The sequence below is a fragment of the Pristiophorus japonicus genome, chromosome 2 (assembly GCF_044704955.1).
Source record: "Pristiophorus japonicus isolate sPriJap1 chromosome 2, sPriJap1.hap1, whole genome shotgun sequence".
NCBI lineage: Eukaryota > Metazoa > Chordata > Chondrichthyes > Pristiophoridae > Pristiophorus > Pristiophorus japonicus.
Window position 1 is genome coordinate 271,664,771 of NC_091978.1, and position 20,995 is coordinate 271,685,765.

A 20,995-nucleotide genomic window follows, 5' to 3' on the forward strand; every position below is an offset into this window, starting at 1 on the left:
TACATTTGCATCTTCCCAGCATGGTTGGTGATCAGGCTGGTCGGGTGGCCCGCACATTATAGAACCCATCCGATTTGCATTCAAATTCTAGAACAGGCAGGCAATCCACTCTACCAGATTATCCCCCAAGTGGTGAAGGCGAAAATTTACCCCATCCGTTTTACTCTATTTTGATATCATTGTTTATTCTTAGCTACAGTTAATTAGCAAAACATAAAGCATTTTGGAAAGTAGAGTTGGCTCCAGCATAGGAGTTTCTCTGCAGTACAGACTGAGGAGATGGGAGAAACAAATCTGAGATGCTAACTGCAACCATTGGTGGGAAGAGAAGGGTAGTTACAGCAAGACAAGTTTACATAGCCAGTTTCCAGGAGAAATGTGGCCATAACTATTTATAATGGAAAAGGTTGACAAAAATGTAACAAGAAGTGTGCACACATACATAAAAAAAATTACTACTTGATCCTCTATAGAATTTCACACGGGGGGGTGGGCGGCGGTGGAGGGGGGTGGAGACAGGGATGAATTTTCTCGGGAATTCTCCTGAACGTCTGCCATGTTCTGGGGTTTCCACGGCTCTGCTGCCAAAGTTACAGCAGACGATCAGGAGAACCCACAAGGAAATTTACCTTCAGTGACTCAATGCCAAGAGCAGTGTTCAGGTGAAGCAGGGTTAGAGGGCACATTTTTTTAAAAAGTCATGGGGGAGAAAATCAGTATCGCCTCGTTTGGGGGCGGTAACTTTTGAAAGCCGGGAAATGTAGCACCAGGCGCTAATGCTTCCCAGTTTTCAAACAATTGGCTTTAGCGCTCCAGGAAGGAAGTGGAGCGCTAAATCAAGTGCGCTAAAGGACGCAGACAGGGTGGAAACCTCAGCAGTGCTGCACATTGGGCTGTGCAGTGCTGCCATGCTCAAAGGGCTTTTCCCTCTCTTAAAAGGGAAGGGCCATTGCTGCAGGCTCTGCAATTTAATACGGACCTACCTGAACCATCAAGGGAGTGGCGAACTTGCACGATCAGCCCGGCACTCAAACAGGGTACCAGGCTGAACGATTGCGGGCAGGATCCAATGAATTAAACGGCATCAGCAAAGGCAAGTTTTTTTTTCCTTACCTCAGCCACCTCGCCTTTAATCATCGCCCCAGTAATGGCCAGCCGCCCAATCCATGCCTCATGCAGCTGTGGGAAAACGTGAGGTTATCCACTTTGGTAGGAAAAATTGAAAAAAAAAAAATTTAAATAGGGAGAGATTACAAAATGCTGAGGTAGAGAGAGATCTGGGGGTCCTTGTACATGAAACGCAAAAGTTTAGCATGCAGGTACAGCATGTAATTAGGAAGGCAAATGGAATGTTGGCCTTTATTGCAAGGGGAATGGAGTATAAAAGCAGAGAAATCCTGCTACAACTGTACAGGGTATTGGTGAGGCCACACCTGGAGTACTGCGTAAAGTTTTGATCTCTTTATTGGAGGCATATACTTGCATTGGAGGCAACAACGAGGTGGATTCCTGATATGAAGGGGTTGTCTTATGAAGAAAGGTTGAGCAGGTTGGGCCTAATTGGAGGTTAGAAGAATGAGAGGTGATCTTACTGCACAATATTCTGAGGGGGCTGACAGGGTAGATGCAGAGAGGATGTTCCCCCTCATGAGGGAATCTAGAATTAGGGAGCATAGTTTCAGAATAAAGGGTCGCCCTGAGGGGGAATTTCTTCTCTCAGAGGGTTGTGAATCTTTGGAAGTCTCTACCCCGGAGAGCTGTGGAGGCTGGATCATTGAATATATTTAAGGTGGAGAGAGAGAAATTTTTGAGTGATAAGGGAGTCAAGGGTTATGGGGAGTGGGCAGGGAAGTGGAGTTGAGGCCAAGATCAGTTCAGCCATGATCTTATTGAATGGCGGGGCAGACTTGAGGGGATATTTAGCCTACACCTGCTCCTATTTCTTATGTTCCCCGCAGGAAGCTTTCGACTGTAAATTCAGGGCCAGTGTGTCTGTGCTGGTACTTGCTCTTCAACTGGAGCTGTTTAGTCTAATCCCATCTTTCTGTTTTCTTTTATATTCTCTTTCAATTACTTATCCAATTGACTATTAGATTAGGTTATTATAGGCTGGAATTTTTATTATTTGGCAGGTTAGGGGTGGGGGGACAGCAGCATAAAATATCGGAGGCAGCCTGAAGATCAACGGTGGGGGGTAGGGGGGAGGCGGGAAAGGTGATTGGAGGAGCCTGGGGGAGGGGGGAAAGGAGGGATCTGGTTTGGGGGGGTGGGGGGGGAAAATCGGAGGCCTCGTGGGGGCGGTCTCCGATCGCGGAGGGTGTGTTAGGCAGGGAAGCTGGATCCAGGAGTTAAGCGTAAAGGCACTTACCTCCTGGATGCAGAAGTCCTCACCTTCCATTCGCTGTCGGGTTTCCCGAGGCCAGGGAAACCCAACCAGTCACCATTAAATTTAAATTGGTGGTTAAATCTGAGGCATGCCAGCCTCATTATAATATTTAAATGGACAAGCCGCCTCCTGGAGCAGATTGGCTGCCCGCCCCCCACCTCAGAGTCAGCAGATTGGAGGTTAACTACCCACCCGACTCCAACCCACCCACTCTTTTGGGGTTACAAGTCCCCCCTGGTCTCTGCCTCAGTAGTCACTGGTGATAAGGCATTCTCTCTGTGTGAATTAAACATCATCTACTTCACTCACCATTCCTTTAGTGATGGAGCTTCAAATTCAGAACTTTGTTGCTGATTTGGCAACCAGTGGAAACTATTTTACAATATTCATCCTCTCCAAACCTTTCATAAATTTGAAAATCTCCATTAGATCCCCCCAACCTTCTCTGTTCCAGTGATAACAAAACCATTATTTTCTACATAAATACAACTTATCATTCCTGGTATCTTTGTGGGTGAATATTTTTGGTACTCTTTTCAGGACTCCAATATCCTTCTTATTCTGGGCGCCCAGAATTGAACACCATTGCCTGAAGCTTCCTGTGCCAGTCAAACATGGTGAGAGGGGGACTTCTGCCCACTCAGTGACCCGACTAGCAGCAGGCATGCTTATCCTGAGGAGGGTGCTAATTTCAAATATAGGCCTTCAGTTCTCTATTTTCTCAAGATATTTTGTAGCGTCCTTCTCCTGAAAGAATGTGTAATGTATGGCAGATGAGAGTTCTGGCTATCTGTGAGCACTGCAAATGCCCCTGAACTGCATTATGGCCTCTGGAGATGGGGTACATCCTTTCTACTGGAAGCAGTTGTTTGATAATTTCCTGCTGTATCTCACACACTGCTGGCAGCAGCTTGTCCTGTCCCATCTCTCCGATGCATTCTCAGCATGATGAGGGAATTGAGGACCTCCAACATCTTCATCTTCTACAGAAGGAAGGTCCAATCTCTTCCGAAGTTCAAAATTAGGCAGCATGCCACTAGAATTCTTGACATCATTGCTGGGCTGCACTGTAGGCTTTCAGGCAATGGAAGTGGGACTTCTGAATACTAACGGTATGTTTAGCAATGATGCGTGTAACACAGAAAGCTTCATGGAACCCATTATTGCTCTTGGATGACAGAGTGGTGTTAATACCCATGGTTGAAATGGGTATCCCGGATCTCCAAGCAACCACTCTCACACATCCTGGCTGAACAATGCAGTAATCTTTTGTTTTCGAAGAATAACTGATGTGATCGATTTAGGAAACTTAAGCCTCCTGAAAATATCAGTTGGCATGAAAAAATTAGAACATAAGAAGAAATAGGAGCAGGAGTAGGCCATTTGGCTCCTCGAGCCTGCTCTGCCATTCAATAAGATCATGGCTGATCTGATCATGGGCTCAGCTCCACTTCCCTGCCCGCTCCCCATAACCCTTTACTCCCTTATCGCTCAAAAATCTGTATCTCCTCCTTAAATATATTCAATGACCCAGCCTCCACAGCACCCTGGGGCAGAGAATTCCACAAATTTACAACCCCGAGAGAAGAAATTCCTCCTCATCTCAGTTTTAAATGGGCAACCCTTTATTCTGAATCTATGCCCCCTAGTTCTAGATTCCCCCATGAGTAGAAACATCCTCTCTGCAACTACTTTGTCGAGCCCTCTCATTATCTTACATGTTTCAATAAGATCACCTCTCATTCTTCTGAACTCCAATGAGTATAGGCCCAATCTGCTCAACCTTCATAAGTCAACCCCTTCACCTCAAGAAATCAACTGAATGAACCTTCTCTGAACTGCCTCAAAAATGCAAGTATATCCCTCCTTAAATAAGGAAACCAAAACTGTACGCAATACCCTAGGTGTGGCCTCACCAATACCCTGTAGAATTGCAGCAGGACTTCCCTGCTTTTATACTCTATCCCCCTAGCAATAAACGCAACAGTCCATTTGCCTTCCTGATTACTTGCTGTACCTGCAACCTAATTTTTTTGTTTCATGCACAAGGACCCCCAGGTCCCTCGGTACTGCAACATTTTGTAATTTTTCTCCATTTAAATAATAACTTGCTTTTTTATTTTTTCTGACAAAGTGGATAAACTCATACTTTCCCACATTATAGTTCATCTGCCAAATTTTTGTCTACTCACTTAGCCTGTCTATATCCCTTTGCAGATTTTGTATGTCCTCCTCACAACTTGCTTTCCCACCCATCTTTGTATCATCAGAAAACTTGGCTACACGACACTCGGTCCCTTCATCCAAGTCACTAATATAGATTGTAAATAGTTGAAGTGCTAATACCAATCCCTGTGACACCCCACTAGTTACTGTTTGTCAACCGGAAAATGATCCAGGCATGCAGGATTTACTGCCCAGCCAGTAGATTTGGCTACTGGTTAGCACCAGTGCAGCAACTTACTGCCTGTGGTCCATTTTGACTGAGATCTTGACGTCAATCGTTGTGCAACGCTGTGTTAGCACCCCGGATGGAACATTCGGCGCTTACGCCTCATTTAACACCCGCCCCAGGAAACGCCTGAAAAAAAAAACAGGCATTCCCAGGGTGCAGCAGGCGGTATTGGCAGCATTTTTAAATGGAGGGTGAAGATCCTACATCGCAGGTCATATTGACTACAACGGTTGCGTTAAACTCTGATTTACAAACTTCACTTTTATCTGCCATTACAGTGCCCTTACTACTTCAGTGAGAAAATTGAATAGGAGCATTACTCATTCGCCAGTGTATCATATTCCATGTTATTGCCAGGCGGCGTCAAGCTAGAGGAAGGGCTCTTGGCCATGTTGGCCCATGGATGAGGAGAGGCAGAAGGCGTCCGGGGAGGAGGCCTTACCCCGCACGGGTTTACAGGCACCAACGCTCATACCTCCAGCTCTCTGAGGTGCAGTGTGCGAGAAGGTTGCGCTTCTGAAAGAAAGTGGTGACAGAGATATGCCATCTCCTACAAGCAGATCGATGGCTGGACCGCTCTGTAGGCAGCCTTCAATACTCCCCTCAACAGGTATCCAAATTCAATGTGGTGTGCTGCATGCTGCACAACTTGACCATCATGAGGGGCCAGTGGGGATTGCATGCCCACCTCATGAGGAGGACAATGACAATAAGGAGCCTGGCAAGGCCCCCATTCGATTAGCCACCCCACCCCAGCGTGGAGATGCTGCCTGACCAAGAGTTGCATGTCGCCGGCTCTGAACAGACTGGCTCTCCTATATGGAGGAAACTGAGGGATGGAGCTAACACTGGACATAGAAACATAGAAAATAGGTGCAGGAGTTGGCCATTCAGCCCTTCGAGCCTGCACCACCATTCAATAAGATCATAGGTGATCATTCACCTCAGTACACCTTTCCTGCTTTCTCTCCATGATCCCTTTAGCCGTAGGACCATATCCAACTCCCTCTTGAATATATCCAATGAACTGGCATCAACTACTCTCTGCGGTAGGGAATTCCACAGGTTAACAACTCTCAGTGAAGAAGTTTCTCCTCATCTCAGTCTTAAATCGCTTATCCCTTAGACTATGTCCCCTGGTTCTGGACTTCCCCAACATCGGGAACATTCTTCCTGCATCTAACCTGTCCAGTCCCATCAGAATTTTAGATGTTTCTATGAGATCCCCTCTCATCCTTCTAAACTCCAGTGAATACAGGTCGAATCGATCTAATCTCTCCTCATATGTCAGTCCCGGGAATCAGTCTGGTGAACCTTCGCTGCACTCCTTCAATAGCAAGAACGTTCTTCCTCAGGTTAGGTGACCAAAACTGAGGCCTCACCATGGCCCTGTACAATTGCAGTAAGACCTCCCTGTTCCTATACTCAAATCGCCTAAGCTATGAAGGCCAAGATACCATTTGCCTTCTTCACCGCCTGCTGCACCTGCATGCCAACTTTCAATGACTGATATACCATGACACACAGGTCTCATTGCACCTCCCGTTTTCCTATTCTGCCTTCCTGTTTTTGCCACTAAAGTGGATAACCTCACATTTATCCACATTATACTGCATCTGCAATGCGTTTGCCCACTCACCTAACTTGTCCAAGTCACTGTGCAGCATCCTCCTCACAGCTCACACCACCACCCAGCTTAGTGTCATCTGCAAACTTGGAGATATTACACTCAATTCCTTCATTTAAATCATTAATGTATATTGTAAATAGCTGGGGTCACAGTACTGAGCCCTGCGGCACCCCACTAGTCACTGCCTGCCATTCTGAAAAGGAACCGTTTATCCCGACTCTCTGCTTCTTGTCTGCCAACCAGTTCTCTATCCACCCCCAATACCATGTGCTTTAATTTTGCACACCAATCTCGTGTGGGATCTTGTCAAAAACCATTTGAAAGTCCAAATACACCACATCCACTGGTTCTCCCTTGTCCACTCTACCAGTTATATCCTCAAGATTTATCAAACATGATTTCCCTTTCATAAATCCATGCTGACTTGGACTAATCCTGTCACTGCTTTCCAAATGCGCTGCTATTTCATCTTTAATAATTGATTCCAACATTTTCCCTACTACTGATGTCAGGCTAACCGGTCTATAATTACCCGTTTTCTCTCTCCAAAAGTGGTGTTACATTAGCTACCCTCCAATCCATAGGAACTGATCCAGAGTCGATAGACTGTTGGAAAATGATCACCAATGCATCCACTATTTCTAGGGCCACTTCCTTAAGTACTCTGGGATGCAGACTATCACGCCCCGGAGATTTATCGGCCTTCAATTTCCCTAATATAATTTCCCGCCTAATAAGGATTTCCTTCAGTTCCTCCTTCTCACTAGACCCTCGATCCCCTAATATTTCCGGAAAATTATTTGTGCCTTCCTTCGTGAAGACAGAACCAAAGTATTTGTTCAATTGGGCTGCCATTTCTTTGTTCCCCATTATAAATTCACCTGAATCTGACTGCAAGGGACCTACGTTTGTCTTCACTAATTTTTTTCTCTTCACATATCTATAGAAGCTTTTGGAGTCAGTTTTTAATGTTCCCAGCAAGCTTCCTCTCATACTCTATTTTTCCCCTCCTAATTAAACCCTTTGTCCTCCTCTGCTGAATTCTAAAATTCTCCCAGTCCTCAGGTTTGCTGCTTTTTCTGGCCAATTTATTTGCCTCTTCCCCATAAAAAGCACATCGCCGGAGAACATTGGAATGATGCACAAGTCACCAATGGCAAATGATGATTCATATATTTTACTGTAATAAAGTCACAAAAACTCCCCCCACCAAAATAAAACCCCATATAATAATATACAACATTATGTTGCAGGCACTAAGCAATGAAATTTCTTTACCGCTGCAAGTTTCGGCTCGGGCGCACAAAGTCCGTTGTGTAACATCTGAGTTCACGCCAACGCTCTTCCTATTTACATTTTTGGAGAAACTTGCAATCGAGGTAGTTAACTATTTTCAGGCACCACCTTTAACACCCCGTCGCGATTAACGCCCCAAAACCACAAAAGCCCAAAATCCAGCCCTTAATGCCTTGCTTTTCAAGAAGCTCATAATGACTTCCAGGCATTAACATCCTACAGGATCACTAATGTTTTCCCACTAAGCTTCCCACTCTAGGCAACCATACTAGCCACCATATCACCTTTTTGATGCTTGTATTTTCTGGAAGTGGGAACTTGGCATACACTTAAAAAAAAATCCTGGAGAGGAGATAGCCACACTGCCAGTCTGGCTTCATTTGTGTGTACAGGGGTTGAAGGAGGGAATTCCAGAGAATGGGACCTCGGCAGCTGAAGGCAAGACTGCCCACTGTGGGTGAAGTGAAAGGGAAAGGAAATCAGAGTCAGAGAAATGGGAGTTTGGGGAGGGATTGTGGGGCCATAGGAAGTTATGAAGAAAGGGAGAACAAGGGCAAGGACGGATTTAAAGACAAGGACAAGAATTTTAAATTTGAGGCACTGGGGAAGCAGGAGCCAATTTAGGTCTATGACAATATGGATGATGGGTAAGCTTGTCTTCGTGCAGGATAGGAGTTGAGCAGCAAGGAGTTAATTGGGTCTGGATATGATGAGTGCATGTATAAAGGCACAAATGGGAAAATATTATATATATTCACCATCTGTTAACTACTATGCTAGAAATGTCAGGAAAACGGATTGAAAGATATCAAAGAGTCACTGTTCTGGGACATGGAACTATGTACATTATAAAACAGAATAAAATCAGTCTGTGCATGTTAGAGAAAATGGAATTACAGTATCAACTATATTCTGTATTGCTCATTTAAAGAGAAGTAGATTAAATTAGAGATTAGTTCATCACTTAACTTTTTTTCCTATCCCAACCAAATTGAATGCTTCTTTTAAAATCGATCCCCCAACAGTTACAACATCACACATACCGAACATCCTTAATTGACAGTCACACTGAGGTTATAGTATTCAAAATGCTCATTTAAAACTGGATTAATCCATTTAAAGTTCAAAAAATGTGCCTGAAATAGGTATGTCCTGAAAATGATAATATACTCGATCAGGCAGGCAGGAAAAAAATGGCAACCATGTGCTTCTCTGAAACATCAGAGTGAGAAACTTTCCACAAACTCCTTGTACATGTTCCAATTATTCTCCCACTGATGATTGTGAGAATGGGCCAAGCCACTCCCTCCAGGCAAAGAGCCCATTAATCGACAGCAGATTCCTTTGACATTACTTGAACTTAAACGTCCTGACTGCACCCCCGCTAGAAAATGCTATTGGCTAGTATTTTCTCAAGCATCTTTATCCAATCAGATTTTCTGGAAAAAGCCGTTACAAAAATAAACCAGGAAATTATTTCACCCACGATTCAATATCTTTAGCAGTCTGGAAGAAATGGCCTCATCACAGCCGAGAGCATTATTTGAGCGAGCTCTAACATTTGGTAGACAGATGGCCCTGACTTTGTAGTATAGTAACACGAAGAAACACTTTTTTGACTGCATCTCACTGTAAAATAATTTGGATCTTATTTTAAGCTAATGTTTCTTAACTTGTCCAGTTTATATTTCTGAAAACATATTTTTATCATTTAAAAAAGACTATTTTACTCTCTCCTTCTGGTCCCTCTGCACAATAAACCAAGGTGGGAAATGTACCATTAACCTTTATAGTTCATCGTAACCGTCCAGCAGGCAATATACAAGAGCAGATCAAGTCATGCAGCCCAACCGAGACACTTCCGCAGCTTTGTCATCTCTCCTCATTGGATGCATTAAGTCTCTGCTTGACACCGCCCCTGATGACCAGGCTAACATCAGTGAAGTTACTGCATGGAGAATCACAGGCATGCCTCCTACAACCCTGTGCTGCTATGCTGATCAAATGGTCCGTGGTCATTTTGGACGTTCAATAACTTGGTTTACTGTACAGGAAAATATCCGTCATGTTTATTGAATGCATTCTTTTCAAAACAATCCATCAAATCCAATTTCAAAATAGCTGTCTCATCACTTTTAAAAATCAAGCACTGTTAGTCACACACGCTCAACATGTGATGAGGTTTTTTTCCTCTTGGCAGATTAATTCACTGTTCACTGGCTGGTTAATTTTTTTTTACAATGCAATCCATCTTAAAATAGAAAGTTACTGTTGCATTTTGTGAATAACTAATGTTGCATTTGTATTTCAAGAAATGGTTCTGCACCTTTTGGTGGTGTAGGAAGTGTCCCATGTTTATTGTGGATCAATTTCTCCGGTACCAAAGGCACCTGTTTTAAGCTTGGTTTAGGTTGGATTTCAGGAAACCAGTGTCTGTGAGCTAACTCCCTGTTGTTCACACTATTAAATCCAGCTCATTTATCTTGGCAGCAGAATTACAGACCCAATTTTTCATATGTCTATGATCCTGCTACCAGGATAAGGAAGCTGGATTTAGCACTGCAATTGCAGTGAGCAGGCTTATTCCAGACCAGTCTCCTAGAATCCAACTTAAACAAACATCAGTACAAAAGCAGCTTTGATGTTGCAAACAGTGATGTTTTGCCAAGGGCCACTACCTTCCCAATAGGTGGAGAAATCTGTCCAGACCAGCAAACAACTGTCTATAAGGGAGTGACTACTTTAGCTCATCGTAGTCAAAAAGCATGGTCACCTCTAACAACAAGCTGTTATGTTCCCACTGGAGGCAGTGCTGACAGTGGACAGTGGAGGAGGACTGATTGAAGCGCACCAGTTGCAACAGCACTGATTACACCTGTACGGGCAGTACAACTATCTTCACCGCCTCATTATGGAAGCAGAATACTGGTCAGTGTTCCTGTTGCTGATAGCTTCCCAATGTTACTTGCTGGAAATGTGAATGGCTGGACAAGTTTGAGCTTGGCAGTGATAATCTAAGCTGACATTTCAGAACAGTACTGAGGGAACACTGCACAATTGGAGGTGCCGTCTTTCAGATGGGACATTAAAGTGAAGCCCCAGCTGCCCTCTCAGAGTTGTAAAGTTTACTATAGTTGTCATCCATCCCAGCAGTAAGTACTATTGGAAATATTTGCAGTTGTCAATTCAAAGCTAAAAACCTATGCAGAATTTCCAAAAATAAACATCACAAAGTTAGGTGTTGGAAAGAACAATTAGTAATTAAAAAAAATATATATCTAATTATCAATTGTCACAACTACATAATATTCTCAGAATTGACTCAAGGGGAGGAAAGACAAATAGATTGCTATAGATGGAGGTGTCTTAAGGACTACTGCTGAAATAAACTACTGTAAATCAAATCCCACAAGTCATTTTTCATTTGGAATCCCCTCTGTCCAGTTGTGTAATTTATAATTCATTATCACTCTCTTCTTAAACTCATTTTACACCCCTAGCATCAGCACAGCCCCTTTGTTGGTTCAGTGAACGAGGGTGCGGACTATGGGCTCCTCCATGTATGCCAATTTAATGACCAGTCAACAAGTAATGCACTTCTGTAGTCCAAGACCATTCCTGCTCACTTGTGTTCCTGTTTTCATTCATTTAGCTTTTGTGGCACCAAATTTTGTACAATAAGCAAAGTTCCCATTTTATCCTAATTATCACAGTCACTATACTAGCCTACAAGACCATTAGAGAATCCAGACTGCAATCTCCACCTCACTGCAGTATGAGGCCATTAGATTGTTAGGGAACACAGATAAGTTCCCTTCAAACTATGATTGGTCAGATGCACAATCCAAGAATGTGAAAGGCTGGGGTTCCAAATACAGATGCCAGACACTCAATAGTTGTAATGACGGCAGTAAATATATAGGTTAGGGATAATGGCACTATGCATTTGTAAGGGATACTTTATTCCTATGTGCTATCATTTTTTAAAGTTAATAGACATCACCGGACCAAACTTAAGCATTTGGGAATAAACAAAGAATGGTTCTTCAAATCACCATGATAGATGTACTAATGCTCATGAATTTACACATTTATTTAACTGCATTGTCAAATAAACACACATGAAAGATTCTGCCCGAAACATAAAGCTTTCTTTCTTTCAGTTGGTGACTGTCCATTTCCAGCATTTGCTATTTTTATTGCAGATTTCCAGCATTCACTTTTTCTTTCTAATGTCCAAATTTAAAGTGAACAAAAGCTCCTGCTGCATGATACTAAAATAAAACATTTAAATCAACTATCAAAGGGAATGCAGTAGATGTAGTGCACATGAATTTTCAGAAGGCTTGTGATAAGGGGTCTCACAGAAGGCTTGTACAACATTTCTGACACAGATAGATAGATGACGTGACTTGGGCACAGGGTGCACATGTTAATGATTCAATGGGGTGACTAAGAAATGACTATTTCCTCTGGTTAGGAGTCATCAATTTAACATTGTCACTAAGCAAGGAGAAAGGTTAGACACATTTCTTTACACAGGGAAAACAATACAAGGCTATGGGGAAAGAGCAGGAGTGTGGGATTAATTGGATATCTCTACCAAAGAGCTGGCACAGGCACGATGGGCCGAAAGGCCTCCTTCTGTGCTGCAGCATTCTGTGATTCTAGAGCAATGTTGGAGCATGGAATGCTCCACCACAAAGAATAATTAACTGTAAAGAAACAACTTGCATTTATATAGCGCATTTCACATCCTCAGGATGTTCCAAAGCACTGCACAGCTAAATAAGTTAGTTTTGAAGTGTAGTCACTTTTGTAATTTTGTTATTTGTAACCTTGCAGCAGCTCGATGGAGGCTGCTCATGGAATTGCATCTATTATTCTGCTTGTTGCTTGACTTACTTAAGTTATAGCTAAATGAATTGTGTACATTCCTTCATCATCTTGGCATAAATTTGCCAAGTGTATAGCTATATAAAAAAATTATTCGAGGAGAGGGGCATTGCTAACCACCTGGTTGCTATTTTGAAATTGAGAAACATAGAAACATAGAAAATAGGTGCAGAAGTAGGCCATTCGGCCCTTCAAGCAATATGTCGAGGAACCAACTAGAGAGCTGGCCATCCTAGACTGGATGATGTATAATGAGAAGGGACTAATTAGCAATCTTCTTGTGCAAGGCCCCTTGGGGAAGAGTGACCATAATATGGTAGAATTCTTTATTAAGGTGGAGAGTGACACAGTTAATTCAGAAATTAAGGTCCTGAACTTAGGGAAAGCTAACTTCGACGGTATGAGGCATGAATTGGCTAGAATAGACTGGCAAAGGATACCTAAAGGGTTGACAGTGGAGAGGCAAAGGCAAACATTTATAGATCACATGGATGAACTTCAACAATTGTACATCCCTGTCTGGAGTAAAAATAAAACAGGGAAGGTAGCTCAACTGTGGCTAACAAGGGAAATTAAGGATAGTGTTAGATCCAAGGAAGAGGCATATAAATTGGCCAGAAAAAGCAGCAAACCTGAGGACTGGGAGAAATTTAGAATTTTAGCAGAGGAGGACAAAGGGTTCAATAAGGAGGGGTAAAATAGAGTACGAGAAGAAGCTTGCCGGGAACATAAAAACTGACTGTAAAAGCTTCTTTAGATATGTGAAGAGAAAAAGAATAGTGAAGACAAACGTAGGTCCCTTGCAGTCAGAATCAGGTGAATTTATAATGGGGAACAAAGAAATGGCAGACCAATTGAACAAATACTTTGATTCTGTCTTCACGAAGGAAGACACAAATAACCTTCCGGATGTACTAGGGGACCGAGGGTCTAGTGAGAAGGAGGAACTGAAGGATATCCTTATTAGGCAGGAAATTGTGTTGGGGAAATTGATGGGATTGAAGGCCGATAAATTTCCGGGACCTGACTGTCTGCATCCCAGCGTACTTAAGGAAGTGGCCCTCGAAATAGTGGATGCATTAGTGATCATTTTCCAACAGTCTATCGACTCTGGAGCAGTTCCTATGGACTGGAGGGTAGCTAATGTAACACCACTTTTTAAAAAGGGAGGGAGAGAGAAAATGGGTCATTATAGACCGGTTAGCCTGGCATCAGTAGTGGGGAAAATGTTGGAATTAATTATTAAGGATGAAATAGCAGCGCATTTGGCAAGCAGTGACAGGATCGGTCCAAGTCAGCATGGATTTATGAAAGGGAAATCATGCTTGACAAATCTTCTGGAATTTTGTGGGAATGTAACTAATAGAGTGGACAAGGGAAAACCAGTGGATATGGTGTATTTGGACTTTCAAAAGGCCTTTGACAAGGTCCCACATAAGAGATGGGTGTGCAAAATCAAAGCACATGGTATTGGGGGTAATGTACTGATGTGGATAGAGAATTAGTTGGCAGACAGGAAGCAGAGAGTCGAGATAAATGGGTCCTTTTCGGAATGGGAGGCAGTGACTAGTGGAGTGCTGCAGGGCTCAGTGCTGGGACTCCAGCTCTTTACAATATACATTAATGATTTAGACGAAGGAATTGAGTATAATATCTCCAAGTTTGCAGATGACACTAAACTGGGTGGCAGTGTGAGCTGTGAGGAGGATGCTAAGAGGCTGCAGGATGATTTGGACAGGTTAGGTGAGTGGGCAAATGCATGGCAGATGCAATGTAATGTGGATAAATGTGAGGTTATCCACTTTGGTGGCAAAAACACGAAGGCAGATTATTATCTGAATGGCGTCAGATTAGGAAAAGGGGAGATGCAACGAGACCTGGGTGTCATGGTTCATCAGTCATTGAAAGTTGGCAAGCAGGTACAGCAGGTGGTGAAGAAAGCAAATGGTATGTTGGCCTTCATAACTAGGGAATTTGAGTATAGGAGCAGGGAGGTCTTACTGTAGCTGTACAGGGCCTTGGTGAGGCCTCACCTGGAATATTGTGTTCAGTTTTGGTCTCCTAATCTGAAAAAGGACGTTTTTGCTATTGAGGGAGTGCAGCGAAGGTTCACCAGACTGATTCCAGGGATGGCTGGACTGACATAAGAGGAGAGACTGGATTAACTGGGCCTTTATACACTGCAGTTTAGAAGGATGAGAGGGGATCTCAGAAACATAAAAGATTCTGACGGGGCTGGACAGGTTAGATGCGGGAAGAATATTCCCGATGTTGGGAACCAGAACCAGGGGACACAGTCCAAGGATAAGGGGTAGGCCACTTAGGACTGAGATGAGGAGAAACTTCTTCACTCAGAGAGTTGTTAACCTGTGGAATTCACTGCCGCAGAGAGTTGTTGATGCCAGTTCATTGGATATATTCAAAGGGAGTTAGATATGGCCCTTACGGCTAAAGGGATCAAGGTGTATGGAGAGAAAGCAGGAAAGGGTACTGAGGTGAATGATCAGCCATGATCTTATTGAATGGTGGTGCAGGCTTGAAGGGCCGAATGGCCTACTCCTGCACCTATTTTCTATGTCTCTATGTTTCTATGTTGCGAGCCTGCACCACCATTCAATATGATCATGGCTGATCATGCAACTTTAGTACCCCATTCCTGCTTTCTCTCCATACCCTTTGATCCCTTTAGCCATAAGGGCCACATCTAACTCCCTTTTGAATACATCTAACAAGTTGGCCTCAATAACTCTGGTAGAGAATTCCACAGGTTCACAATTCTCTGAGTGAAGAAGTTTCTCCTTACCTCGGTCCTAAACGGCTTACCCCTTACCCTTAGACTGTGACGCCTGGTTCTGGACTTCCCAAACATTGGGAACATTATTCCTGCACCTAACCTATCCAATCCCGTCAGAATTTTATATGCGTCTATGAGATCCCCCCCTCATTCTTCTAAATTCCAGTGAATATAAGCCTAGTCGATCCAGTCTGTCTTCATATGTCAGTCCTGCCATCCCAGGAATCAGTCTGGTGAACCTTCGCTGCACTCCCTCAATAACAAGAAGCATTAGCATATTCCACGTAGACATTCCCATCAACTTCACATTGGATCTCATTTCCCAGGCAGTGTGATACTGTAATAGAAGCAATGGTAGACCTATTAATATAGATATTATACTGTCAATCTTCTGCCATCAGGATGGAAGTCTTATTGGGGACCAGTTCCACTAGGTCCTGCTGCACTGTTTACACACAATCATAGGCTAGCATCATTTCCAGCAGATGCCAGAAGTGTCTGGCGAAACAAGGCCGGTAATATTACAAGCAGGTGGTTACAATGAAGTGACAAAGCAGGCTCAAGGGGCCAAATGGCCTACTCCTGCTTCTTATGTTCTTATTACAGTCATAGCAATACTTCAGGCAAGTAATGGCACCCAGCATTACAAAGGCTGGAACCCCCTCCTCGTGGGTGCAATCAATTGTCAGTCAAATAAATGCACTCCGAACATCAGCAACAATTGCTGGTCCAGGAAAGGTTCCCTTTATTAATAAATTTGTGACATGACATGTGCAGCATGTTTGGAAGGAAAAGGGTGACTTTGGACCTATGGTTCGCGAAGCTCTCCACCATTCGAGTTTTTCTTGCGTCATTTTTGGATCTGTTGTAGACTAATTGACAGAGATTGATTGCTATGATAAGTGAACAACTCCATTATCTTTGTATCATTCGGTGATCAGGATGTTAGAAGGCCAACTGGATGGGCCTTGGTCTTTTGTCATCTAGCAATTCCAATGTTACAAGGGAGATCCAGTGAGATCTTTAAGCTGCTGCAGGTGGGCAAATCCTGCTGCGGTTGCAAAATTCCACTCCCCCCTGGGCAGGTTTCTTGCTGCAGGTGGGAGCGCTGCTGGGAGCACACCAAAAATAATCACATTTGCTGGGCATCCCTGGTAGCATTGCTGCTGTAAGAGAGGTGGAAAGGAACTTTCAGCCAGCCTCTAAACTCAGCAGGGTCAGTGCTGAGTTCAAGGGTAACTGGAAGCCCCTCCGCACCACATTTCTCCAAATGGAGTAAATACCACAAAGGTAACAATGATCGAAAATGGTCCTTTTTTCCCCTATAGACCAGATCCTTTGAAATGGTATTTAGTTATACCATGTAATATTTGTCATTAGATTTCTTATTTCACCTTGTCTGCATCCTAAAGTAGCTACAGTATTCTGAAATTATTCCATGGTACCCTAAAGGATTCCAAGAGGACTGGCAAAATCTTTACAATTGCCATGTGGTACTGAATATCATAAAATCTGTACAAAAACCTGTATGTAGCTTATATCGTGGGTAAGTAAATATTTTTAAATGCATAACAAAAGATTCATTGCTGAACATAAAAAAATTCTATCTGAAGAGTATGAAATCTCAATTAACAAAGGATGCAAAAGGACTGTTTATCTATGCTGTGCCTTGATCTACCACAGACATGGGATCAATCATTCTCTGCCAGGATGCAACTGTCTTCATCACACAAGGATCACCTTTGTGCAATCTATCCAGCTATCTAGTTGGTTTCAGGAGATGTGCTCATGTTTTCTACCACTCTTTCCCAATAGTGAACATTTCATTAGCTAAGGGACAATGTTGAAAAATACATACCACCATTATAATAACCTAAAAGGGACCAAGTGTTCATATTGTCTTACAAAAGAAAATTTTTTTTAGTTCAGAAAGTAATTATATTTATTAACATACATCCATTAACTCGAAAGACAATAGATTCTTGAATACTAATGTGTGATTGATTAGAGCAGATCTGAATGACAATCGACACTTTCTCTGACCAGAATACCAGAGAGAATCTAAGCAGTAGTGTTTTAAACTGCCCTCTGGGCAGGTGATTTACTCTCTCCCCTGGGTAATTCTCGGCGTGTGGGTGTGTGCCCAGCATACACAATAAGCAACCCGGAGATTGAATCTGTACATCATTACCTTCCAAACAATAAATCATGTACAATCCCACCCTTTAGGTGCTTTGTTTAGCTGTCCAGTGTTCTCCTTACATCCAAATTACCAGTGTGCAATTAATTTATTCTTTCTGGGTTAACTGACACAATAATGTAGCTGAAATGAACAATGAGTGTCTGATTTACTGTAATGCAACGCGAAAATTAACACTATACAAACCATATATCAAAATCTGCCGCGGGCATTATTTGATTGCCTTTTTAAAATATTTCTGATTTGCAGCGTGGACCACGCAATACGATACTTAGCTTTTTTTAAAAAATCATTTCAGATATACGCTGTATTTGGAACTGACTAATAAAAAGAAAAGACTCATCAACTGAATTGATCACAAATGTCATTAATATAATTTTTGTTCATATTTCGAAATCCGCCCTGGAATCTTTCTATCACAAAAATATAACGCGTATGCGTGTATATATGTGCAATCCATTGAGTTAATAAAACCAAATTGCACTGTTACAGCTCTCCCTTTTCCCCATAAACCGTATGTAATAACTGAAGTCAGACTGCAGCCGTTTCTTTCCCCACTTGCCTTTACATGTACTCCATACTATCCTTACTGTTGTTTTTACATGACAGAATTGAACATGTTTGAATCTGCCAATTAATGGGACTGAATCCGCACAGTGCAATTTAACTCAAAACTGTGATTCTTTATTACACAGCAGCACCTCTACACTGTGTGAAGTGAGTGACGCTGAAGCCTACCTTTAATGCACGTTTCCATTTCCAGTTGCTTTTTCTGCTCCATGGCTGGAAGAGGAACACAGTTGCGAATTGCGCTGAGTTGCAATGTATCGGGCCGCTGCACTCGTTGCTCCTTGTCTCGCTCTGTCGTCTCTCGCTCTGCAGCCACCCCGCCAGCTGTCAAACTCCACTGAACGAGTGACAACTACTGTGATCCAATCGGATATGGCTATTCATTTAAGATCACCAATAGACGTGGGGAAAGGCGTGGAGCACAGACGTAACAATGCAGGAGACGGCGATTGACAGGAGGATTAACAAATCAGGGTCCGGAACTGGTACCAATCAGAGAGGCGGACATGTATCACCCGCCTTGTTCCTAGATTGATTGATGTTACCAAGAACTAATCAGAACACGAAAAAGAAAGTTGCTTGCCCAATCACATTGAGCATGGTCGTAATGTACTACACGATGTTGCAATATTTAGTAACATGCATTTTTTTGTGTTGTGAGTCTGATATAAAGACTGGAGACTAACCCCAGGGGGTTACAGTCCTGTCAGAGTTCATTGACCAGTGTCTGTGAACTGCTGCCTTCAGGAATAGGGCAGCCTACAAATGGTCAAAAATGTTAATACTGTTGACCTCGTGCTGCCTTTTTGAGGTCTGATTGAAGTAGAATAGTAGCTCATAATTTCGAATGATACATCTATTATATATTAAAAACGGTGAGTAGTCTCAAGATTCCAACGATATCTAACTCTGGCCTCTTGTGCATCCTCCGCTTGCTTTGCTCTACCATCGGGGAATGTGCCTTCAGCTGTGCAGGCACTAATCTCTGGAATTTCCACCCCAAACCTCTCCACCCTCTCCTTTAAGATGCTCCTTAAAACCTAACTCAACAACAACTGCTTGTATTTATATTGTGCCTTTAACGTAATAAAACGTCCCAAGGCACTTCCCAGGAGTGTTATTAGACAAAACATTTGACACCGAGCCACACAAGGAGAATTTAGGGCAGATGACCAAAAGCTTGGTCAAAATGGTAGGTTTTAAGGAGCGAGTTAAAGGAGGAATGAAAGGTAGAGAGGCAGAGAGATTCAGGGAGGGAATTCCAGAGCTTAGGGCTAAGGCAGCTGAAGGCATGGCTACCAATGGTTGAGAGATTAAAATCAGGGATGCTCAATGTCATGTATGCAACCTTTATTGTGTAAGGACTTTACACTCAAGAGGATAGAATTAGAGGAGCGCAGATAGCTCGGGGGTTGTGGGGCTGGATGAGATTACAGAGATAGAAACATAGAACATAGGTGCAGGAGTAGGCCATTTCAGTACTTCATTCCTGTTTTCTCTCCATACCCCTTGATCCCTTTAGCCGTAAGGGCCACATCCAACTCCCTTTTGAATATATCTAACAAACTGGCCTCAAACTGGTAGAGAATTTCACATGCTCACAACTCTGAGTGAAGAGGTTTCTCTTCATCTCGGTCCTAAATGGATTACCTCTTATCCTTAGACTGTGACCCCAACATCGGGTACATTCTTCCTGCATCTAATCTGTCCAATCGCGTCAGAATTTGATATGTTTCTATGAGATCCCCTCTCATTCTTCTAAATTCCATTGAATATAAGCCTAGTCGATCCAGTCTTTCTTCATATGTCAGTCCTGGCATCCTGGGAATCAGCCTGGTGAACCTTCGCTGAACTCCCTCAATAGCAAATAGCACAGAGTGCAGCAGCATAGGGTGGCATTCGTGAGTTTGGTAAGTGGCTGAGTTTTAAGGGTTATTCTCTTTAACCATTTGGAGGCTGGAGTAAATTGTTAGTGGCAATTGCCAGTAGCTTCTAAGTAAGTAGCAGTTTAATTGAAAGGGAAAAGTTAAAGAGTTGGGAATCTTTCAGGTTTAGGCAGAGAAAAACAAGGTAACTCTCCAGTAGGAGGCAATTAGCAGCTAGTTAAAACCAGTTCTGTAAACGACTGACCAGTAGTGAATCATCTGACCTAGATACAGTTTAAAAAGAGGCAGCTCGTGCAGAGCACAGAGTGCAGCAGCATAGAGTGGCATTCGTGAGTTTGGTAAGTGGGTGAGTTCAGGCAAGTGGGGGTGGCAGGCGCTGTTTTGTCTTGTTTTTCCTACCAGTGCTGACACTAGAGCAGCTGATAAGGAGTGTGAGAGTAGGAGATGGAGGCCCAGAGACCAGCCCATCCTGCTGCAGACAAAGATAGAGGGGTGCGAAATCGAGAGGTGACGTCACAGCCAAGCTGCTAAGTGGTTGGCTGTTCGACTGGTAAGTATAACTCTCTTTTAGACTGCCTTTTAGATTGGTTTAATTGGCAGCGAACTACTAAGTAGCTGTTTGGTGTTTAAGTAAATTTTAGTAAGTAAATTAATTTAAAGATTAAGTCATGGCAGGAGAGCTCGGACCTGTGTCATGCTCCTCCTGTGCCATGTGGGAAATCAGTGTGCGATGTGTTCCAGCTGCAGTTCCTGACAGACCGCATGACGGCACTGAAGCTGCGGATGGACTCACTCTGGAGCATGCACGATGCTGAGAATGTTGTGGATAGCACATTTAGTGAGTTGGTCACACCGCAGGTAAGGGTTAGGACAGATAGTGAA

The 20,995-nt window shown here is 43.1% G+C and overlaps 1 protein-coding gene across 1 annotated transcript in view; it reads right to left on the reverse strand.

Moving 5' to 3' along the window:
• The window catches only part of afap1 (actin filament associated protein 1), a 405,203-nt gene extending 386,683 nt beyond the window's left edge, over positions 1 to 18,520 (reverse strand). The window contains exon 1 of the mRNA XM_070871376.1: positions 18,396 to 18,520. Within this exon, the coding sequence (XP_070727477.1) occupies positions 18,396 to 18,438 (43 nt within the window). The 5' untranslated portion in view covers positions 18,439 to 18,520. The remainder of the gene's footprint in view (positions 1 to 18,395) is intronic.
• Between the last annotated feature and the right edge of the window lie 2,475 nt (positions 18,521 to 20,995).